The following is a 23,225-nucleotide window of genomic DNA, read 5'->3' as shown; positions in this document are numbered from 1 at the left end:
TCCCTCCGTGATTTCATTTATAAAATTCTATGAGCTTTCTCTTATTACTTTTTATAGTATTGCGCAGCCACATCGGATTTGGCATCATGACCTCTGGCTACATGGCTTAGGGACTTCAATTCTAATCTTACTTTTGCTAATGATTACGTTACTTCTCTTACTTGGCATCTGAAAAATGAGAAAAGGACCCTATAAATAGGGTAGAGCATTACTATGATATATATATAATCCTTAGCTAAGCCGGGTAATCAACTGTGATTACTTTTCTTTTTCTGCAAGACTTTTCTTCCTCTTGGAGTTAAGACATTTTATTATTCTTAATTTTTAATGTACTTGTCTCCAATTTTACTCCAAACTCTTCACCAATTGTCCCCACCCCCTCCCCAATGTTCACGTTTCTTAACATTTTATTTTCCTGAACAAATCTCTCCTAGAGACCCCTGGTCTGCTCCACTGTGGATTCTGTGTCAATCCGTCCTTTGTCCCCATCATCCCGGGAGTTCCTTTTATTTTACTCTTGTTTCCTCTATCTTCCTCTTTCTTGGTTTACCCTCTCATTTTGGTGGAGCACATATTCCTATAGTTTCCTGATTGGTGTGTGGAAGGTCAATGTTTTGGGCTCATTCTTGTGTAAAAATATCATTATTCTACTTTCATGCTTTATTAGTATTTTGGCCAACTATGGAATTCCAAGTTAGAAATCATTTTTGAATAATTTTGAGGGCACCATTCAAGCGATTTTTAGCTTCTAATTGTTGCTATGAAGTCTAATGCCATTTTGATTATTTTTTAATTAAATATGGTTGATTTACAGTGTTGTGTTAGTTTCAGGTATACAGCAAAACTTTTTTTTTTTTTTTGATTCTTGATTCTTTATGTATATTGTTGGTCTATTCATTTGTTTCCTTTTTGGAAGCTTGTAGAGTTCTTTCGGTAGCCAGTGAAGTGAAGTTTTACAGTTTTGTGCTTGGGCTGCAGGTCTGTTTCACATACTGTTCCGGATACTCAGTAGGCCCTTTCAATCTGAAAACTCATTTTTCAGTTATGGGGAAATTTCTTAAATTATTTGATGATTTCTATTCCTCTTTTTCTATGTTTGTTCTTTATGGAACTCTTGTTATTTGAATTTTTTCAACCTCTTGGATTTATCCTCTAAATTTTTTCCTTTCTGTCCTATTTTCTATATTTTTGCCTTTTTGCTCTGCTTTCTGGAAAAAATTCTCAATATTACTCTATAACCCTTGAATTTTTAATTTCTGCTGTCATGTTTCTTTCTTTCTTTTTTTTCCCCCAGGACCTTGTGCATGCTAAGCATGTGCTCTACCACTGAGCTGTTGCTCTCCCCTCTTCTATCATATTTTTAATTCCCAAGATCTCTTTTAATTTCTGTATCCTCCTCCTTCTCCTTTTTAATGATATCCCATATATCTTCAGATGTTTGGAGATCCTTGGTTTTCTGCTCATATTTAAGCATGAGAAACAAAAAGCTAGTAGGAAACTCTGAATACCCAGTGGGACCTGCTGTCTGTGAGCTTTCCTGTAGAACTGAGTTCTTCAGCTGGAGAATCTGAAGTCAGAATTTATAGCTCGTAGGGTGAAGGCCCAGTATTCTGGAAGCCAAGTGGCAGAGGAAGACCAGAGGCTTTGTGTTTAGAAGCCATGTGCTCACCACTGGCTCTGTTCTCGGTACTGTGCCTCCTAACAGCCAGTGGTCCCTCACCCCCGGGATGCTGTCCTACCTTCTACAGAGGGTAGAGCAACCTTTAACCTTTTACTGGGGAGATGGAGGGGTAGTCATCCTTCACTGAGCCCCCCTCACCCTCTTTTCCTCACCTCCAGAGGTCACTGACACCATCAGTTACTGAGGGTTTTGGGTATTCTGTAGGGTAAATCAGATTCTTGGATTTCCCCTTTTGCTAGGTTAGGATTTAGTATTTTTGGAGTCTGTCAATTATTATTATTTTACAACTTATTCCTCTGCTTTCCAGTTTTTAAAATTTTGTTACTATTGTCCCTTCTCCCATTATCCCTGTTCCTAGATATTTATGCCTTTAAAAAATCCATTACTGTGATTTTAGCGGGGGCTTGCCAAAGAGGTGAAATAGTTGTGCGTAAGTGCGTGTGTGTGTTCAGTCTACCCTGTTTATCCAGAAGTCTCATAATTTATTCTGGCTTTTACAGTGAGTGATGGAGGTGGTGCTCTTTTACCTTGATGTTTCTTTTATGTAACTGAATTTGTCAAGTTCAGGAGAATTGCATTATCGTTAGAACAGGTTAAAAGGCTGACTTCATTGCCAAAGCACAGACCAGCCCTTCCTTCTCCAGTTCGGTGATGCAGTACCCATGGCTTGGGATCTACCTATTTGAGAGCATTGGAAGTTAGTGTTAGTCCTTAAGAATCTTTGTCTGTGAAAGGTCCTGAATAGTTTTATAGGATATTTTTGGAAATTTCAAGGTGAGGGAATTTATATTTTTTCATTCTCCTTGGTCTCAAATTAATTAAAAGCCTAGATCCCTAATTCTCTGGATAGAGAAACAAAAAAGATAAACAGAGAAAGCAAGACAGAGCCACAGACACACATGCACACACACACGCTTCTAAAGAAAGTGACACAAACAGGACAGGGAGAATTGGGAGGTGATCAATTAAGACATTAAGTGTTTTGTGACACATGGACGCATCTGCATTTTGCCCCGATAACAAGGCCATCAGCTCATTTTCTGAGGGGCTGCTGCCTTCTTCAGCTCGGTCCTCAGATCAAAGCCAAACTGTCTGCTTGCATTTTCCAATCAGAATGGGGATGCTAATTTATACTCCTTAATGTGTGATGGTAAGAGACTCCTTCAATTAACTGAATTCTATAGCGGGCAAAAGAAAAGGTGTACAAAGAGGTGCAGGCTGGAAGAGCTGAAATTCTCATTAAATCAAAAGGTCCAGTATTCATTACCTCGTGCATCTGAGGCCAAACACTAGATACGAGGATCATCAAAGGAGGTTTAATGGGTTAAATTGAGAATATAATCTAATTAAAACATTAGGCACAGCAAATAGTTCTTTGATATTCATCTAAAGGTTTCATTAAAAATAGATGCTTGAGGTTTGTATGATAGATGATCAATTTTAAGTAGAGATGGCACACTCAGCACTGCCTCAAAGGGTCACATTGTGTGGCAGCCGGGGAAATGGGAAAAAAAGCCAGGTGACGGGTTGGAGATAGGAGGTAAGACCAACCAGGCTTCATGACAGCGATTTTGATCGTTGGATGGCAAAAAAAGAAAGCGTAAGGGTTAATTTGGTTGACAAATTTGCCACAGAGGGGAGAGTCCATTTGGGGTCCAAATTATCTAGTGTGGATATCTGCGGTGCCTTTATTCACTGGACATTCATTCTGTTTTCTGCTTCCTTCTCCTGTACAGACACCTTCCCAGAAAATAACTGATTATACTTTTTGGATTTTACATTTCTGAAGGTTATTTCTCCCACTGTCAGATTTGCCCCCGAAAGATAACTACTCTTTAAGCATTGCAAAAGCCTGGGACTCTAGTGGCAAGAGTTTGTCAGGTCTGGTCTCTATGAACTGTCGACTCAGTGAAAAATATGTGAAATCTTATCAGATGTTTCCAGGGCTTCATTAAATTTATTTGCCTGAAATGCTCGTATCATTGTAATCCTCTCAACCTGTTAGAGCTATTTAATAGCTGGAGACTAAATTATTCAGCTTATTGAAAATTAATTACTTACTTTGCTCAGGTTTGTAAGGGGAAGATGAAAAGGCAGTGGAGAGGCAGCAAGGGAGATAAACCTTGCCCACCAAATTCTTTTTCCTTCTCTTCATTTTACCCAAAGAACCCCTATATTGAACGGTAGAGAGAGAGCTGAAGTCTGTGCACTTGGCACCTTGCTGCGTCTTGCGCTGTGATGTCTTTATAACCTCTTGTGAAAGCCCCAACTTTTCATTTAGTCCGCTGAACCCAAATGAAGTAACCAAGACGGAACAATGGGAATCTTTAAGATGGGGAAGTCAAATGAACAAACGAATGACTGACTGACTGAATGAATACATGACAAACCTGCCATCCAGAACCTTTTGCTTTCCATTGAACAGATGTTTGCTTAGGAAATGGAGACGTTTTGTATTTTCTCAGTATCTTTGTGAGGAAGATGTGTGGTTTTGCTTAATGAAGTGGGAGGGGGAGTAGAGACACTGTACCCAGTGGGTTGAGGGGACAGTTCTAAATATTGGATTTTTAGCTACACTGAGATCCTACTTTAGTATATTTTCAAAAAGTGGAATAAATATCTAAATAAAAATTGTATTAGAATACATATTTCTCCTTATTTTCCTTTATAGCATACACATTTTGTCTGTCAATGTAGACTATTTCTTATAATCAGGGACATAGAGGGAGTGAGATGCTGTGGATAAACAAAACCCACAATAATGAAAAAATTTCACTTCGTGCTACTGTTGTAAATCCTTTCTCACCAGGAAAACAACTAAAGCAGCAAATGGAGCATTCGTGTATCTTTTTGTCTTTCTGTTTTTACCTAGTAGGAATAGAAGTTACGAAAACGCACTGAGCGTTAGGGCGGAAGAGCCCTTTAGTCGTCTGGTAGAATGCTTGAGAATTGGATGAAATGTGTACTACTCAAGACTTATTCTTACTCTAATAGGGAAAAAGATAATCCTTTAAGAAAAAAAGCATGTTTAGGAAAGCAACCTTGATTGTTCCTTAAGAAGTTTACACTTTCAAGTGCAACTTCTAATATGATGGAAATACATGTTTTAAAGCACATCTCGGAGAAAATTAGTTAAACTTGTCCTGATATCTGCAGGCTGTCACCCAAATTCAATTCATTTTATGCTATTTTTTTCAATCAGTAATTAAAAAAGAATCCCCCCTGAGTTTATCCAGCCTGCCATTGTAGACCATTTGGTGTCAACTCAAAGTTCTCAATTAGCTGCAGTGTTGTTATAATTACTGGATGTGTTTTCAAACAACTCCCAGCTAATAAGTGTTGGGAAGAAGAGTCATTTTCTCGCTGTAGCCTGGACCATGCATGCTCATGCTTGCTGCGATGTTTTGACAATGATTCATTAACCAATAATAAGGCCCCAATTGGAACCATTAGGCCTTTTCTAGCCTTACCTTTTATTTTCTTCCTCAATACTGTCTTTTCCTAAGTTGGTGTCTAGATAACTCCCAAGAGACTCCTCACTCTACAAACCAAAATCATGAAGGCAGCTGTCATTAAATTCAGCTCCTTGTGAAAAAGCTCCCTCTAGGAGGACGCTGTTGTTGGAAACTCAAGATAGAGAAAAACATCACAAAAGGAGCCCATAATAAGAAAGGATGCATGATTTAAAGGTCCTTTATTTGTAGCAGCTCACAGAGAGTTGGCAGGTTAGGCACCATGTCTTTCAATGGCTTGTGTAACATCTGGTCAAGTACAGGCCCTCCATCATTGTATCATGTAAGTTGACAGTTCTTTGCCTTCTAATAGGCAGACTGTTTTTATTTCCAAAATATCCACAATAGAAATACTATAAAAATTGATCACTGATCCACTTGGGTCTATAAAAGATCAGCATCGTTATTGTTAGTACAACTTAAAGGAGAAGTAAAAAAACTGTCATTCACTGTTTTTGCAGCATCTCTACCCTGTCTTACTATCATTGTACCTTAGTGACCTTCTGCTGGATCTTACCATTGTGGGATGACTTGGGGCCAGATGAAGACTGATTTTGATCTATTCTTTGATTTCAATCCCAAACTTTCAGCAAATATGTTCTTTTCCTTTAGTCAAAGTCATTTTAGATGCTACTTGTCACTTTCAATATTTGTGTGCAAAGAATTTTGATGCTCTAGGGTCTTATATACCAGATGGTAAAGTTTTGCCTTGGGTGTTCGGTTCCTGTGAGGAACTGTGATGTTGTTTGACATCAACTAAATCACTGAACCTGCTTCAGCTGAGTGTGGGTTCTTAATAGTATGCGTGAAAGTGCCTGAAAGATTTAACAGTGCTTAAGCTGAAAGAGAAAATGGTTAGGGAGAGGTTTTTAAATGTTCTGGGGAAAAAAAATTGAAATAGTGTCTCTTTTATTGGTCAACATTTGAGTTACATCTTTGCTACAACTCTTATCAATGTAGCAATGAAGTTTCCAGGTTGTACATATTAAAAATAAAAGGTAGGTAAGTAATGTATATTTCTAAAAATGAAACTTAATGATGAAAGTTCATGTCCAAAATTGAAATATATTACTGCATCCTCCTTGCCCACACAGAAAAGAACTAGCTCTTCCCACAAGCAAATTATCAAACAGTGCTGTCCTTGGTGTTGAAAGATTGGAGTTTAGACCTGACTGCTCTCATTGTAGGACAGAAGGACTTCAGAGTCTCTTATCCTTTCTTGATCTCCATTTCCTCTTCTGAAAAATTGGCATTGAACAAGATAAACCCCTTCCAAGCTCTAAATTTTTAAGGTACTTTAATAGAAATGGAATATTTTAAAAAATTACCCTGTCCCTTTAAATATGAAAATATGGAAATGTCTCTATATGCATTATTTTGTCTTCCAGAGTAAGTTTAAATTTAAGGCCATTTAGGGGAAAAAGAAATCATTCTATCTCATGTTTCTAGAAAAGTCTTTAAACATGTACCCTGAAGGGTACTCTTATTTTACAGATACATTATGGGAGCAGCTTGAGCTGTGATTTTCCTGAACTAGCACCTCATACGTGCTGTGATTTTCCAAATACTATTGAAACATGATTCACCAATTCACTGTTTATCTTTGGATTCTTGTTATCTTTCCAGACTTTCAATTCTATTTGCTTCCAATTTTAGGAAAAAAATTTGTACAGGTGGCTTTGCTACCACATTGTGGTGTATGTAAAATGTATAGAACAGAAATAAATCTCCAAAGCGAGTCCTTATGCCAACCATGTAGAGAAACAGATTTGCCCTAAATTGTTGTTAAATGTATCCATTTCTGGATACAGCCATCCAAGAATGCAGTGCTCATCTAGTGCAAGCAAGTAAGTGAAAATTAAATCCTCCAGTGATTATTTTAAGACCTGGGAATTTTACAGTGCTTATTCAGTTTCAAAAGCTTTTTTAAAAAGTAAAAAATATTTAGTAATACTGACATTCAGTAGTAAACTATGGGATGTTTTCGTCTTAGCTAATGTTTTTGTCTTACCTAATGTGTAAAAGCACATATCTGATATTTTAAGATATTTGTGATGGCAGGATGTTCAGCAAGTTGATATACTTGGAGTAAGTAGCTTTGAGAAAGTGTGTCTCAGAGTTGCCTGAGTTGAGTGTTTCTGGATTTGGAGGATTTCTTTTTTTTTTCTTTTTTCTTTTTTTTTAGGTTTTCTTACTTTTTATTTATTTATTATTGTATTATTTAATTATTTTTATTTTGGCAGGGAGGAGGTAATTAAGTTTATTTATTTATTGGAGGCACTGGGGATTGAACCCAGGAACTCATGCATGCTAAGCATGGGCTCTACCACTTGAGCTCTACCCTCCCTGCAGGGATTTCTAATTAGTGTCTGATGCTTTGTTAGAAGAAAATCGGTGATTTGTTTTACTTGAATAGGCACATATAGAAGCACTGTCATTTCTTAAGTTTTACATATAAACCTTTTGCTAAACTTAGAGATTTTAGAAATATTTTGGAAATGGTATCTCAAGATTTACTGGTGTTTAGTCCAGCTTGAATTCATTTCAATAGAAACCGAAGTGTTTATACTTTTTTTTCTTATCAGAAAAATGAGAAAGAAACACAAGTAGATAAATTTATTGTTGGGTAACTTCAAGAGTTTCATTATGCTAAGAAAGGGTAGATCTCATTTAAGAAATTAAGAGATCCAATATAAAACCAAAAAGTTTAAAAAAATCAAAGATGAAAGCAAAAGGTTTTATTCCCTAGTTCTTATTCAGCCCCAATTTTAACTGATTTGAAAATAAATAATTAAGATAGGTTTTCTTCCTGGAAAGTAAAATAAGGCACTGTAATATAATAGGGCCCCATATTTTAAATCCTGTACAAAGCAAACATGGACTGGAGTTAGCTGATGACACTAAGTCATCACTCTCATTGCACAACAGTTGGGGCTGGAGTTTCTCTTCTCTGGGTGGGTTCCCTGGCATCTCTGGTCCCCAGCACACATGTTGTCTATACGATGTGAAGGACTTTGAAAGCGGCCACAGCCTGTTTTTCCCTTTCGTGTCTGTTCCGCAGTATTTCCAGCAGTGAGATTTCAGGTAAAGTGCCGCCTTTTCCAGCATGGGTTGGATTTTTCTTTTCCTTTGATGCTTGATCACTCAGATTTGAGAGTTTGGGTTTGGGGATGGTCTTGGCATATTCCAAAGCCTAAAGCATAAAGATAACATTTGATTTGAAATGTGAAGGGAGCCCTGGATTCTTTAAATAAAATCTCACCTTAGGAAAAGTTTATTGATATTGTAAATGGGGACTATTGCTACAGTAACATACTAAGACGTGGATGGTAATGGAGATCAAATGGAAAATGCAAATAATGCAATATAACACACAGTTCAAACAATTAATTGGCCACATAAAAAAATGCTGTGGGGGCAAAAAGAGTTCAAGAAGGATATATAGTTGTGTTTCTGGATGTTTTTCTTTATAAAACTGAGTTTTATTCAAGTGCTTGGAAATAGATTTCTTATATGTTCAATCTGTTTAGCTTCTGGCAGTCTTATTAAAACCAAACTTCTATTAAGGAGCTCTTAACAGACCTTTCCATCCAAAGAGGATGGCTTGAGACCAAAGACATCTCTGTGGTTGACATGAAATTGAGTCTCCATTATTGTCTCTAGGCTTTAAGAACTCCGGCAAGTATTTAATAGCGGTTGAAAATTATTTTTTCTTTTTCTTTAGTAGATCTATAGAAACCTGTATTCTCAAAAAAGGCAGTGATCTTTTTTTTTTTTTTCAGTGATGTCAGTTCTGAAAGGCATTACAATAAAAATGAGATCACTAGATACAATTTCTAAATCTGCTTTGGTACCAGTTTTATATTTTGATAAGGGTTTCTTGATAGCTAAAATGGGAATGGGTAGTATATGTGGGTCCTGGAAGGAGAAAAATCTCCAAGACAGAAAAACTCCAGACTTCTCAGTGTGTGTAGGTGACTTCTGTTGGAATTTCTAATTATAGACTTGTTGCCTTGAATCTCTTCATGAAAAAATAATGGGTTGGAGAAAAAAGAAAAAGTGGCACCATGGAAACTCAATCAAGTGGATTGAGGTCTTCAAGGTCTGAGGAAGAAAGGCAATAGATAGAAAATATGATGGTCTGTGAAATAGAACATGAAGTACAAATTCCTAAAAGCACCAAAGGGTCACTTGTACCTCATGCACAGGGTCCCATGTCCTCACTGGGATGAGGCACAGACTTGCACTCCAAGGCTCGGTGTCTCCATAGAACATATTTCATTCACATTGCGACTTAGAGTTGGATGACCTCTGAGAGGGAGAACATTCTGTATTTTTTGAAATCATTTTTCTCGGGTGGAGGAACCTATATATTACCATCCCCGAGGGAAAATGGAGGGAATGAACCTGAGAGAAGCAATGAAGGACTTTTCTCTGACATAGGTACCCACTGACGGCAAGAAAACACTAACTTCCTAAAACTCATTTAATGGTGGAGAAGGAAATTGATAGTTCATCAGGTTTCTAGTTGCTTCTAAGAAATCACCTAACCATTCGATTTTTGAGTGACAAACCTGAAATACTAGGATGGAAACACGTGGAGGATTAAAGATAACAGTGAACTTCAGGGAAAAAAAGAGGCTAACCTTATAGCATCCTATGTGTGCCTTCCACTTCTACATCAGTATTTGTGAATGTTGAGGGGCTGCAGGAATGGTAGTTAAAACATCCTCTGTGTTCCAAGCAATGTGGGGAATTTATTAAGCCAGGAGGTAACAAAGGTTTCCTTTTAGTTCTAATTGAAAAGATAACTGCCTTGGTGAGAATGTCTTACCTTCTGCCGAGGGATGGCGGATTTATTTTCAGGCTTTGCACTTTGTGGCTTGGAGAGGGTGGACAGCGTCTTCATGTTGTACTCCTTAACCTGTTTTGCATATTCCTTCTGCTGTATTAATTTCTGCATCTGTTCAGAGAAACGAAGTGAGAATGACTCACTGGGTCCTGCTAGACCTCTCTGTTCTCTCTAAAGGGATGCTAGTTTTAGCGAGCTTGGTACGCGGTGTCAACAGCACGGGGGAAATGGGATTACCGCCTGTAAGGTGACTGCAGGGAAATGGTTAAGTTAATGTTTCTCCTAGAAACAGTCTCTCTCGAGGGGGAACATCGCCACAATAGCGCACCCAGTGCTCTCTTAACAGGGGCTAAATCACATTCAGCCTCTTCTTTGTTGCGTTTACCCAATTTATTTTCATTTTGGCTTCCAACTTTGAACTATACTCTTTTTATGCCTTGAGTGCAACTGCAGTTAAAACACATTAAATGAAGATCTCCTTTCACTAGAGGGAAGAGAATAAAGTGGATGCACTTTTCATGGGTTGGGAGACTCTTACCCTAAGTGTCTTCTCTGTAGCCACTCTTCAATACTATCAAGAGAACTCTATTGGGAAAGACTAACAACTGTGTAACACACATCTCTCTTCATGTGCCTGCGTCCCACTTTCCTGTTTGGACTTTCAAAACTCACTGAAAGGTGGATACATAAAACGACATTGGCTGAGTAACTTTGTTTCATGGTGAAAGGGGTGCTTGGGTCTTATTACCAGGGCTATTCAGAGTAGGACCTAGTTCGGGGGGTGGGGTATCTTTATACAATTGCGCCGAGAGACCAGGGGCAAATCCAAGTCTGCATGTACAGCCCACTCACTTTGTCTCTGACGGACACGAGGTCAGGTCCCAGGCCGCCAAGCTTCATGTCTCTGTTCTGATAACCTTTCAGCTTGGAACTCTAAAAATTCAATAAAGAGACAGTTTCTTTTAAAGACTCGTATGTCTCCCCCAAGCTGTCACAGCCACATGAGAAGGGGAAGAAGCAACATGCAGAAAGGCAGCCTGTGTGGACTGCAGGATGGTGGGTGGATTTCCTGACACCTCTTCTGTTTTAATGGTGGTCATCAATCAGAGTTGCTTTGATAATTAGCTGGTGAGCCAACGTGTTTTGACTTTTCTACTTCTGCAATAAAAATCCTGAAATTCTGAAAATTATAAATAAAAATTTTTGAGTGAGTATAGTGCTGTGTTGTTAACATTTTTAATGTAATGGATACATGACCACTTGAAGAAAGAGCACACTGTCTGATGTCATCATATTCAAAAGAAAGTAAACATTTAAAGGTTAAGAGTCTAAGCAAGACCCACTGAGAAACTCATTTATTCCGTGTGATCCTGGAAATTTTGAAGGATACAAATAATCTTACATGATACCTCTTATGACTATTGCATATTTAAAGGGACAGAGTAAGAGAACGAGGCAATTTAATTGTTAAATTATGACCCTTGAGCATAGTAATAGGCAGAGAAAACACTAATGCCCTCCTGACTGTAGGATAGATTAAGATATTCCACAAACTCCTGCTTTTGACATTAGATCTGACTTGCTACTTGCAGCCCATGCCCTTGTGGGGAAACTAGACCCTCTTTTCTTTGAGTTTGTGGGTTCACTTGGTTGTCTTCCTTGGGAAGGGTGGGAAGGGCAATACCAGAGACGGTCTGGGTGACAGTAGTGATCTTAGGGCACATCTGAGTTGGTGCTTAGAATGGAAAGAGGACAACCATACTGTAGAGGCGGTCGTTCTGTGCTCAGTGTGCGTGGCACCACCTGTCTATATGCTAATGACAAGGCACGTTTCTAAATTTTGAGAGTCCCTGTTAATGATTAAGTCCTAAGATATACAACATATCTAATGTGCCCTTTCCTAAAAACTTGGCAGAGATTAGTCCAGAGACTTTAAAAACAGAACATTTCAACAGATAGTTACTGCTTATAATTCTCAAATCTTTACAGTGGGGTTATGTCCACACATGTATCAACTGTTACAAGAATGGGTTCTACTCACAGTGCCTACTGACTGACCCCCCAGAGGTCAGACCAATTAGCTTCCCCGTTGCTGCTTCCCAGGCTCAGAGCCAAGTACTCCTTTCCCCAAACCCCAGCTCTGAGCTCTGGCCCATGAGACATGAGTGAAAAGTTTGCAGGAGTTGATAGATGCATCTTGGAAAGCTTTTATTCAGACTGGCACAGCCCCTCCTCCTTTCCCTTTATCTTGCCTAAAATCTGGATGTGATTCCTGGAGCTGGAGCTGCAGCAGCAATCTTGTAGGCAGGAAAGAGAGAGAACCAGAGAATCACACAATTACTGATTCTGATGATTTGAGCTGTAGAACCACCAGCGCTAGCAACTACCTGCTTTTGGATTCATTGTATGCAAGAATGAACCCTTATTTCTGAAGTTGCTGTAAATAGTAATTCTGTGACTTGTAGGTGAAGGCAATATTTCTATGGTCCTACAAAAGTTTTATAGTACATCCTAGTGCTTCAGGGTGTCATTTAGGCAACACTTCTGCACTGTAAGGATTACAAGTTCTGTACATAGAATTTGCCTGGTTAGAATGTTCAACATCTAGAGTCTTTCAGGGCATCTAATTCTGAAAGGTCAGAGAAGATCCTTTCTTAAAGAAGCCTTTGGACTAAAATAATTAAAACATTAATAACATTAAACTATATAGAAGAAATATTGTTCACTGAAGGCATTTCGGAATCATAGCTCTCTTCTAAGAGAATAGAGTCATCACCCAGCAAAACCCCGGCAGCTGCTTCCAGCCCTTTAGATTGGTCTGTTCAGACACTGATAACATTGTCCCTGTGCTACAAATTATGTCATTAAGTTTTTTCACTGAGCAGTTTAACGTTACATTGTATTTCCCTGCCATTAAATGTTTTCTGAAAACGTGATTTTTATGTATAACATTCTGTTGTCCAGTTAATGGTTGAATCATTTAGCTATTCCTCAAGATGCTGAACCTTCAGGATGTCCTCGGGATGAGCGCTGTTTGTGGGCTACTCTGATTGGTTCTTTGAGATAAGTTAAGAGAGGGGAGATTATTGATGCAGAATCATGAACGTCTCCAGGGCCATTGACGAGGACTTCCATTAACAAGGTATAAGAATGTTCTTTTTGTCCAAACCTTGATGACGCTGGGTATTGTCACATTTTAAAAGCTTTGGTAATATTTTTCATTGAAGTATATCTGATTTACAATGTTGTGTTAGTTTCTGGTGTACAGCATAGTGATTCAGTTATACACACATATTCTTTTTCATTATAGGTTATTAAAAGATATTGAATATAGTTCCCTGTGCTATACATTAGGACCTTGTTGTTTCTCTCATTTACATCTAGTAGTTTGTATCTGCTAACCCCAAACTCCTAATTTATTCTTCCCCTCACCCTTTCTTTTCCCCTTGGTAACCACAAGTTTGCTAATTTTTATTAGGTGAATGAACTCAGGTATTCTGTACTTTCCGATCGCAAATTTGCCCTTTATCTGGCATTTGCCATCTGTTCCAGTGTTTTGCAATCACTAAGTTATTATCTATTTGCCAAAGTAAACCAATAATGAAAAAGGAGAGAACTCCACTCATATCCAAGTCGTAAATCCAATTTGTCCAAAACTGATGAGAGAGAAATGATCAGTGCCCAGAAATCACATCCTTAGTCTGAAGCGGCTTAACTTTAATCATCCCACTGACTCACAAAAGACATGCTGTGAAGCATGAATAATTGCTTATTGCGTCCTGGTTGCAGTTGTCACTACCACCTTGAATAAACAGACATCACAGAAAAACAGAGCCGAAGGTCTTAGCATGACAAACTGACAGGAAGGAAAGAGTTTGGAGGTGGCCCTTCAGGCCACAAGAAGGGGCCATCTCCAAACGCCACGGACCCCTTGACAGGATGAGCTGCTTCCAGTGAAGGGACACTTCCCGAGGGAGAGCGGCGGCTCCTAACAGAGTTTGTTCTGGGTGACTGGCAGTGAAAGTGCCTGGATTTACTTGTTTGCCTCAAGTAATCTTTGGTTGATTCTCAGTGCTGTAATTTTGTTTGATCTCTTTCCATCAAAAATCTTTTTAACAGCTTTATCGAGACAGAATTCACATACCACAAAATTCACTTATCTGGAGTTGCACGTGAAAACATCACCACAATCCAATTTTAAAACATTTTCATTATCCTAAAAAGAAACACGTTCCCCACTAGCAGTCACGCCCCTCCCCTGCCCCCACTCCAGCCCTAGGCAACCACTAATCTACCTTCTGTCTCTTCAAAAGGCTTTCATAGTAAAATAATCCCTAGAATTTACTTTGCTTTACCTCTCTTTGGCTGTTACAAGACCAAAAGGTCACAATAGCACGATGCCCCGCCCCCCCCAATTTTTAAATTAAATCAACAATAATTGTCTCCTTAGGTCTTAAACACAGTGGGCAAATAAAAGCACATTTTCAACAAATCCCTGATGGGGTTCGCTGCTAGTCTTTGCATGAGATGCACGCGGACTGACATCACCCAATCCTGCCCCTCTGAACAGGTGTCCGCTCTTCATCGCTTTAGCAGAGTTGGGCATAGGATTTCCTGCCAGTCACTAATCGCACCTCTGCTGAAGTCAGAAAGTTGACTTTTATGGTCAACCTGGGGGGCAAAAGGTGCCTGAACTGAAAATACCACTGACTGTCCCTGGAGGACTCGTTTCAACTCTGAGATGCTGTGCCCTGCTGTGGGGGACACTGCAGGGCTCTCCTCCAGAACATTCCTCAGATGTGTAAGGGTGAGAAAGTTACTCAAAAACAGGACGGAAAACAATGCCTCAAATACTGGGGAACAGCAAGTGAAGGAAATTCTCTCTGCGGTTGCTAAACTTAATCCAAAAAAACCTCTTCTTAGAAGCAGTCAAGCAGCAATGCCCAGATTGTCTGTGACAGCAGACACATGAGTTAATTACGGCAGCTCAGCTCAGCGCAGTCGGCCGTCAGGGGACCCGCGGGCACTTATTTCTGCGGCGGGTCGCGGTGGGTATTCCTACACTGCCCGTGTTCACCTCCTGCCTGACGTCTGGATTCAACAGCACGGACAAAGCTGAGTATTTACAAATCAGTCACAACAGAGCTGCTAGGAGAAAAGGAACCGTGCTTGGGCCTCTTATCTTGACAAATCCTCAAATGTTTCATGTGATTCAAGTCGATTCCCTTGGAGACCACAAGATTTGCTGTGACCAGGAAGCCGGCACGACTGAGTAACGACTCCCTCTGGGGCCCCGGCTACCTGCTGACCTATACAAATAGCTCGGTTCTCAGTCATGTGAGCTTCTGGAATAACTTTCAGGACAAAAGAGTGCTTCTCTGTCAGATGTGGGCTGAAGGTGTTGGGTGGAGAAAACGGGTATCTGTGGACTTGTAACACCCCTGAAAGAAAGCAGTCAAGGAGGGATTTTCCAAGCTGAAAAGAGGGCTTGGGAAGCAGTGACCGGAAGTTCTCTGTCTTCCTCTTCCTTGCCCTCCCGACCTTCGCTGTCTGGTGATACAGCGGGCACTGGGTACTTTCCTCTGCCTTTCGTGATAAAACGTGAATTCAAACTACTAAGAGGAGGAGGAGGAAGGGAAAGGAAACAAACATTTAGTCGATGTCTATGCTTAGCTAGGCACTAAGCTGAGGTTTTAATACATGGATTTCCTCCATCCTATGGGGGTTCCCAATTCTTGCCCAGGCTGTCGTTTGGAGCTGGGGTAATCCCCAGTTTCACTATAAATGAGAAGAAGTGCGTTTCTGGGATCATAAGTAACTTACTTTTCCATGGAAACATCATGACATAAGAAGGCTCCTCAGTGCTCCTTCACTCCTTCCTGGAAACCTTCCTCTTTGCCTCCCACCCCCATGTCCCTTATTTAACAAAACAGACCTGGAGGGGGAGGTTTAGTGCACAAGGGTGCTAGTAGTAATGGTGAATCTGGTAGTAAACAAAGGACTCAGCAAAGATCAGCAAACATTTCAGAAAAAGCTCAGTCATTGGCTCTTGTGGGTGTTTTCCTGCTGGAGCTGAGGTGCGATGAGGAGCAGAAGAGTTCTTAGGGGGCGGGGGCTGCACTGGAGGTGGAGTGGGAAATGCAGCGGCAACGGGGCTTCCACTCACTCAACCCTCCTGTCCCTTCTCGGATATGAGAATGTACCTGGGAGTCTCAGGCTAGGCTAGGGGTCGAGGGAGGCTTGGGGAGCTTTTCTGAGGTTGTGGTGTTTAAGTCAGCCCATAGGAGGACAGCTGCCTCTCTGCGAATGTAGACCCTTCCCTGAGATGGAGCAAAAAGGAGGTGGAAAAAAGGGCATCCCTGGCAGCAGCAACTTCCAGGGAGAGGAAGAGAAAGAGAAGGAGGAGGTGGAGGAGGGGAGGGAAATTCCACGCAGTGGCAGGGGCTCAAGTAAGGAAGTTCCTCAGGACTCGGGGCCACCCAGCTGTGGCCGCAGCTCAGTAATGACCATCCCTATTCCAAGCCTGTGATGAAGGGAATGAAAATCAACGTCCATGTGTATTATCAAAATAAAAGGTTACTTGGTAAAATGCTTTTATTACCTTAATGCTGCTGCTTTTCCGAGGCTTCTTCCCTTTTTCCAGTTGAAACAGATAGCCTTCAGAGTTGCTACAGCTAATGTTCATTTGGTTTCTTTGGCTTCTCCCTGAGCTGAGCTGAGATTCACTTTCCATCCTTGACAGTATGGGTGGAAGTGTGACGCCGGATAGGGCTCCTTCGTGGGGCTGCACCTCAGTCAGCTGCGTTAAGGCTTGCTGATGCTGTTCCATTATCTGGGCAAGCTGTGAGTCTGGGGAGGCTCTAGCAGGTTGGCTGTCAGAGGAAGAATGAAATTTCCTTAAAAGCAAAAAAAAAAAAAAAAAAGAAAAAAAAGAAAAAAAAAAAGGCACAAATCCATTAATAAAACCTGGATACATAGACTTTTAGTGTGGGGGGTGTATAGCTCAGTGGTAGAGTGCCTACTTAGCATGCATGAGGTCCTGGGTTCAATCCCCAGCACCTCCATTAAAAAATAAACCTAATTACCCCCCAAATAATTTTATAATTAAAAAAAAATTTAAATTAAAAAATAAGACTTTCAGCATGTCTTTATGAACCATTAATTTGATGTATTTATCACTCCCTGATCAAATTAATATCCTTTAGCTTAATCTTTTCATAAATACATTAATTTCTTAACGTCCTCCTCTTTTTCCTTTAGGATACTCTAGCTCTTACTTAGAACTGTCATTTAATGCATTCACAATAGAAAAAATACCATTAAAAAAATCAAAGACCTTCCTACCACAAAATACCTGGGAATGTTGGATTAGATTAAACCAACATACTTTAAACTATATAGTTGAATTTGTAAGAGAGACAGGGAATCTTCAAAGACAAACTAAACAAGAATTAAAACTAACGCAGATTTTGGATAAGCTGAAGGTATAGCTTTCTTTGAGGGAGTTTTGGACCTAATTGCTTGAGTTTCAACTTGTAACACTGTGTGGAATATGTGAGATTGTGGCCCTGTGTGAGGCAGGGAATCCCAACTGAGATGTCTGAATGAAGGCTGTAACCCTTGAAGAGCTACACCCTCAGTAAAAAGGAGGATTAGTGAAAAACTCATTCACCAGCCTGGAGAAACAACAAAGCAAGCCCATCTGTCTCAGTCTAGGCCCTGAACTGGAAAAAAAAATTCCATGTGAATATCCATGGGACCATATTTGGGGTTCAAATTTACCCACATAATCATGGAAATCCAACATCAAGAAATTAACATAAAGATGATCCTGGAGGAAGGATACCCCTATAGTAGCTGGCAGAATCAAACATAAAAATCCTCTGGAAGGATACATTCCCACCCAAGCCTGCCTAGGTGTCTATAGATGAGATGGTTAAACATAAGTTCACAATCCAAAATCCTACAACATATGAGGAAATAACCCACCATGAGAGTCAGCAGACACACAAAAAGGAGCAGTAGATTTCTAAGAACTTAAGATAACTGGGTATTAGATAACACTCATAAGTAAGCATAATATTAAAGACATGAAAGAAGAAATCAAAACCCTGAGAAATATATTCTCAAAAAAGAACAGGAAAGTTTTAAACAGAATCACATCGAAATTTTAGACATGAAAAACACCATCACTGAAATTTACAATTCAGTGGATACTTTAAAGAGCAGACTGAACAAAACTGAAAAGACTTGTAAATTTAGAAGAAATTTCTCAGAAAGAAGCACAGAGAGATAAGAGATGGAAAATAAACAGAAACACAGTCTAGAATAAGAGAATGAAATATACAGCCATTTGGTTTTCTTGAGTGGAAAATAGAGTAAATTTGGGAGACATAACATTCAAAGGGGAAATGGGTGATAATTTTGCACAATTTATGAAAGAGAAGAACCCTCAGATTTAGGAAGCACAGGACAATCCCAAGCAGGATTACAAATTTCAAACCGACGCACATCACAGCGAAGCTTGAGAACACCAAAAGCGAAGGAGAGATCTCACAACCAATAGGAGAAAAAAAGACAAACTGAAAACAAACAACGAAAAAGGTAATTACGTTGAAAAAAAGACTTTTCAAAGAAGTACAGATGCCAGGAAATTAAAAAAAAAAAGTGTTTTCAAAGAGGTTAATGCTTTACCAGGTTAAACTATAATTCAAGACAGAGTAAAGCAGAGGAATTTCAGGCAAGTTTACCAGTAAAATGCATTTGCTGAAAGAACTTCTAAAGGTTCTACTTCAGGAAGAAAGAGTAAAATGAAAGAGTGTGGGGCAAAGACATGAATAAACAATTGGTTAAATTAAAATCACACTGACTCCATACAACAAGAATGAAAAGCAATGGTTGATTTTGGAGATACAAAGTGCTGGACAAAAATAATCTGTATGACGCAAAAGGTGACTGGATTAGAACAATCCAGTGATTTCAACTATGTCTGGAGGATAACAGAAATATTAATTTAACTCTAGACAAGTTAGGTATGTAAGTTAAAAAAAAAAAAAAAAGAGAATGGAGAATATATGTTTCCAAATCAGTAGAGGGAAATAGTAATAGAAAATTCTGTCAGTTCAATAGATGATATTACAAAACAAAGAAGCATAGAAAAAGTAGGGTGGTTAGGAAGGACAAATTAAGAGTAGAAATAACTCCAAATATGTGAGTATCACACACACAAAAATGTAAGTAATTTAAAATCTGCCCACAAATAACAACAAATGAAAAACCAAACAAATAACCCATATGAGCTAAATAGTTTTACAGGAAAATTCTATGAAATCCTCAAGTAACAGATAATTCTAATTGTATATGAAGTGTCCCCAAGGATGTAAATTGGGAGAATTAAAATTTTTTAAGGCTGGTATAATCTTGAAAAGATACCCAGAAGGAGCCAGTGGCAGGTTGGAAAATTTTAAGCCAGTCCCACTTCCTGCATGTGAATTTAATCCTAAATCACAAATTCTGTTTGTGAGTGTTAACAAATCAAATCAAGCAGTTTATTAAAACAGTATGACAAGTTGGGTTAATCCTAGGAATAAAAGGATAGTGTAATATTAGAAAATTTATTAATACATTTAGCCACATTAAAGGCTTAAAGAAGAAAGAATTTAAATTGATGCAGAAAAAGTATTTGATAACATTAAGCAGGTATTTATGAGGGAAGTTCTTTGCAAGAAATAAGAATAGGAGGAAATTTCCTATCTACATACCTACTAAAAATGAAATATTTTTAATGGCAAAAATGTTAGAAGGGCCCCCTCTAAAGACAGGAAAAAAGGCAAGAATGCCTGACATCTATCACTATCTCTTTTAGGAAGCTAATTCTGAATCTTACTAAAGGAACATTCCATACCTCCAAGTGTAGCACTCAGAAGTCTTCTGATTAATTCATTTATGTAAAGTTATCTCCCTACTTTGAAAATAAGCTCCTTGAAGGTTCACATGCATTGTACTTCTTTTGTATCCTCAGCAGCATTTTAGACTTATTTCAGCCACATCGGCTGTGCAACAGACGTCTGATTGAATTACACCAGTCATTCAATAACCCCTGACGTCATTTTTAAAATAACTTTTCTTTTTTCTAATTATACAGGTAGTGCACCTACATTGTAGAGAACTTGGACAACTCAGAAAATATACAGGATAAATTAAAAATAATCCCAATCATAGAATATGAAAACGAATATATGTATGTGTATGCACGACTGGGACATTGTGCTGCACACCAGAAATTGGCACATTGTAACTGACAGTACTTCAGTTAAAAAAAAAGTCCCAATGTCTCTCACCAGAGATACCACTATTGACATTTGGGTGCATTTTTTATTTTCTGTGCACGTTTTAACATAGCAGATAGAGCTTATACTCCTTAAATGTAACTGTTGTATCTGACTCTTTACTCTTTTTCCTCATAAGCATAATTTTTAATGGTTGCACAATATTAAACATTATAATTTACCTAAACATCTCCTTAATAAAGAATCAATCATTGCTGTCATTTCTGTAAATGATATTTTTACACATACATATTTTTCTGTATTTTACTTTCTTAGGATAGATCATTATAGGGTTGGAGATAATTTGTTTTCTCCAGACATTACTTGCAAACTTCAAAATACACTGATCTGTTTTGACTGGGTCCCTCTGTCTTTTGCTTCTCCCTCCAACCTCTGGTTTAACTACAGTGGGAAAAGTAGAGGAGACAGGGAAGAAGAAAAGAAATACATCAAATGTGGACTATTTCAGGCAGAAATCAGAGCCAAGGATGTTGTGAGGTGAATCTTCCCTCTTGCCTGACCATGGCCATGAACCCCCTCCCAGCCCCATCCCATCCCCCTCTCCTGTGTTTCTCAAGCAGTCTCTCATTTCTCTAGAAAACCATTTGAGAACAGGGAATTCTTACCATAATATTTCTAAGTTCTTATATTTTGTTTCCACATAAATCTGTTTGGGTTGCTTCTTATTTTCAGTTGATCCATTAACATCTATGTTAGAAACAGACTGAGAGCCTTTCTGGCTAAGGGATGCCTGTTTCCTAGTAAGTTTATGAAGGTAATCCATATTGGAAAGACTGCTGATGTGTGGCTGCTGGTACAAAAATCTTTTCTCTTCTTGGTCTTGGTGGCCTCCTTCTCTATGAACATTCGTCATCGAGTGATACCCAGTAGAATTTTTATGGAGTACCCTGTCCAAAGCCTGCTGCGGTGGAGCCAATCTGTCAGAGGTTACTTTGGGACCCTGGCTTCTCAGAACACTTGAGTGTTGTAAGTCATCGTTCGGGCCGTTCACCACCACAACTGTTTCATGTTTCATGGAAGCATCAGCAGGCTTACTTTGGTTTTGCTGCTGCCTGGAAGTGTTATTCTGGTTTCCCTCATTGACAACCAGCTCTTCAGTCACCAAAGACTTCGGGCCACGCTGGTGTTTCTGCCTTTTTCGAGGCTTGTGCTTGGCTGGTCTTCTGGAAGGTTGCTGGCCGTTGGTTGGTTCAGAAGATTGACTTCTTGGACCACCGCTTGATTTTGCACTTTCGTATTGAGACCAGTGTTCCTCGTAATCCTAAAAAAGATATTTTTAGGTAATATAACGTTAAAAGATCGGTGCTCTTCACAAATTTTAAATAAGTGTTTTTTTGTTTTGTTTTTTAAACTGGGAGCTGAGACATCTAGGAAAGTGACCATGGAACTGAAAGAAGATAAAGGGAAGGGTCCTTTCCTAATTTCAGGCAATGAGAGAGTGATTCCTCCTGGCAATGTCAGGTTATGACTTTTCAAGAAAGGAATAGCGTAGAACGGGCATTATATTAAAGGCAAGTCTTTGACTTAAAATGTTATAAAATGAAGTATTACCAAACGAGGGGGAGGGGGGAAGCAGCTTTCCCTATAAAGAGCCGCATACAAAGGAAGTGCAAACCAGCATCAAAATATGCAAGTTTATTTTAACTAAGATGAATATTAAAAAAAAAATCTTAACCAGAAAGAACATCAGTGATTTGCTTTACCCACCAAGTACAAATTTAGTATGAAATACAATTCAGATTATCAGATCTTCTTACTCATACAGGTCGGAAGCTAGAAATGACCTCTCCACCAGATGAAACAAATTAGATTTTATTCAGAGGATTATAAAGGAGCCTGTGCTGTGACTGGACATCTGTGAAACCACAAGGGTTGTTTTGCTTCTGTTCCTTAATATAGCCTGTACTTAGGCAATCAAACATCTGGGGGAAATATTTCAATTTCAGGGCAGTCTTTATGCTTTCCAAAGTCTTGTAACAACAAAATGTACTCCTGGTATAATAGATACACTATGTAACTATATTGTGCTCAGCCATTTAGACATTTTCCAAGGAATAAAGCACTCATTACTTCGTCAAAAACTAGCTGAGTTAAGGCCTTTGGAAAGAATGATTAAATGCTTACTGAAAACAATGATGACCATATGCCTCAGTGTTCGATCACTGCAGTGTATTTCTTCCTTTCTGAACGTGCATATGAACAGCCTCTGTGGCCTGTGTCTGTGCAACGTAAATTGAAAAATGCAAGTTACCCAGATCGTTTGAGAAAAAAAAAAACAACTTTGAAATGAATAAATCGTGTTTTTGCTCGAATTTGTTCTGGCTTGCTGTGAAGAATGATCAAATTATTGCAGTAGGTTCAACTTCTATTTCCCTCTTCCAGTATAATCGCTAAGACTCATCCTATTCCTGTGTAATATTCAATAGTGTTCTGTTTCTAATGAAGTCTCATCATAATGATGAAGTCGAGGTGATTAAATTTTTAAGAGTGCTATGCAATATTACTTCTTATGTCAGATTTTAAAGGAAGAGTGGCTTATTTGAAATTTAGAGTGTGTTCTCTTTGGAATCTGAACTTTCTGGAGGGCTGGCCAGGTTTTGATTAGCTCCCCTAAACTAAATTTTTACCTGCGGTGCTGCAAAATGGAAAACCTTCCTTTTCTGGATTTCAGTTAAGAAAGGTCCTTCCTTTCATGCAGTGTATTGAGCCACTTGGGGGAAATGTGGGCAAGGAGGCTCTGCAAATAGACAGCCCGAGAGCATCCTTGCTTGTAGTAGAGCTGGAAGAAAAGTGCTATCTTACCCTCTCACAGGTGTGTTCGTGAAACACAG

At 39.1% G+C, this 23,225-nt stretch overlaps 2 protein-coding genes across 4 annotated transcripts in view; one reads left to right on the top strand and one right to left on the bottom strand.

Annotated features, from left to right (window-relative positions):
• LOC105078643 (brain-specific homeobox protein homolog) overlaps positions 1-23,225 on the top strand; it is a 136,875-nt gene that overhangs the window by 8,775 nt on the left and 104,875 nt on the right. The gene's annotated exons all lie outside the window — the stretch shown is intronic.
• JHY (junctional cadherin complex regulator) overlaps positions 7,796-23,225 on the bottom strand; it is a 53,775-nt gene continuing 38,345 nt past the window's right edge. For 2 of the 3 annotated variants that reach the window (XM_074357095.1, XM_074357093.1), the window contains 5 exons: positions 21,000-21,655; positions 16,647-16,941; positions 10,898-10,978; positions 10,028-10,156; positions 7,796-8,386 (listed from right to left, as the gene is read on the bottom strand). In XM_074357095.1, the coding sequence (XP_074213196.1) occupies positions 8,189-8,386; positions 10,028-10,156; positions 10,898-10,978; positions 16,647-16,941; positions 21,000-21,655 (1,359 nt within the window). In that variant the 3' untranslated portion in view covers positions 7,796-8,188. The remainder of the gene's footprint in view (positions 8,387-10,027; positions 10,157-10,897; positions 10,979-16,646; positions 16,942-20,999; positions 21,656-23,225) is intronic. The other variant, XM_074357094.1, reaches the window with a different exon arrangement.

Source organism: Camelus bactrianus, chromosome 33 (assembly GCF_048773025.1).
Source record: "Camelus bactrianus isolate YW-2024 breed Bactrian camel chromosome 33, ASM4877302v1, whole genome shotgun sequence".
NCBI lineage: Eukaryota > Metazoa > Chordata > Mammalia > Artiodactyla > Camelidae > Camelus > Camelus bactrianus.
The sequence above is the reverse complement of the archived record's forward strand: the minus strand, read 5'-3'. Positions and strand labels throughout refer to the sequence as shown.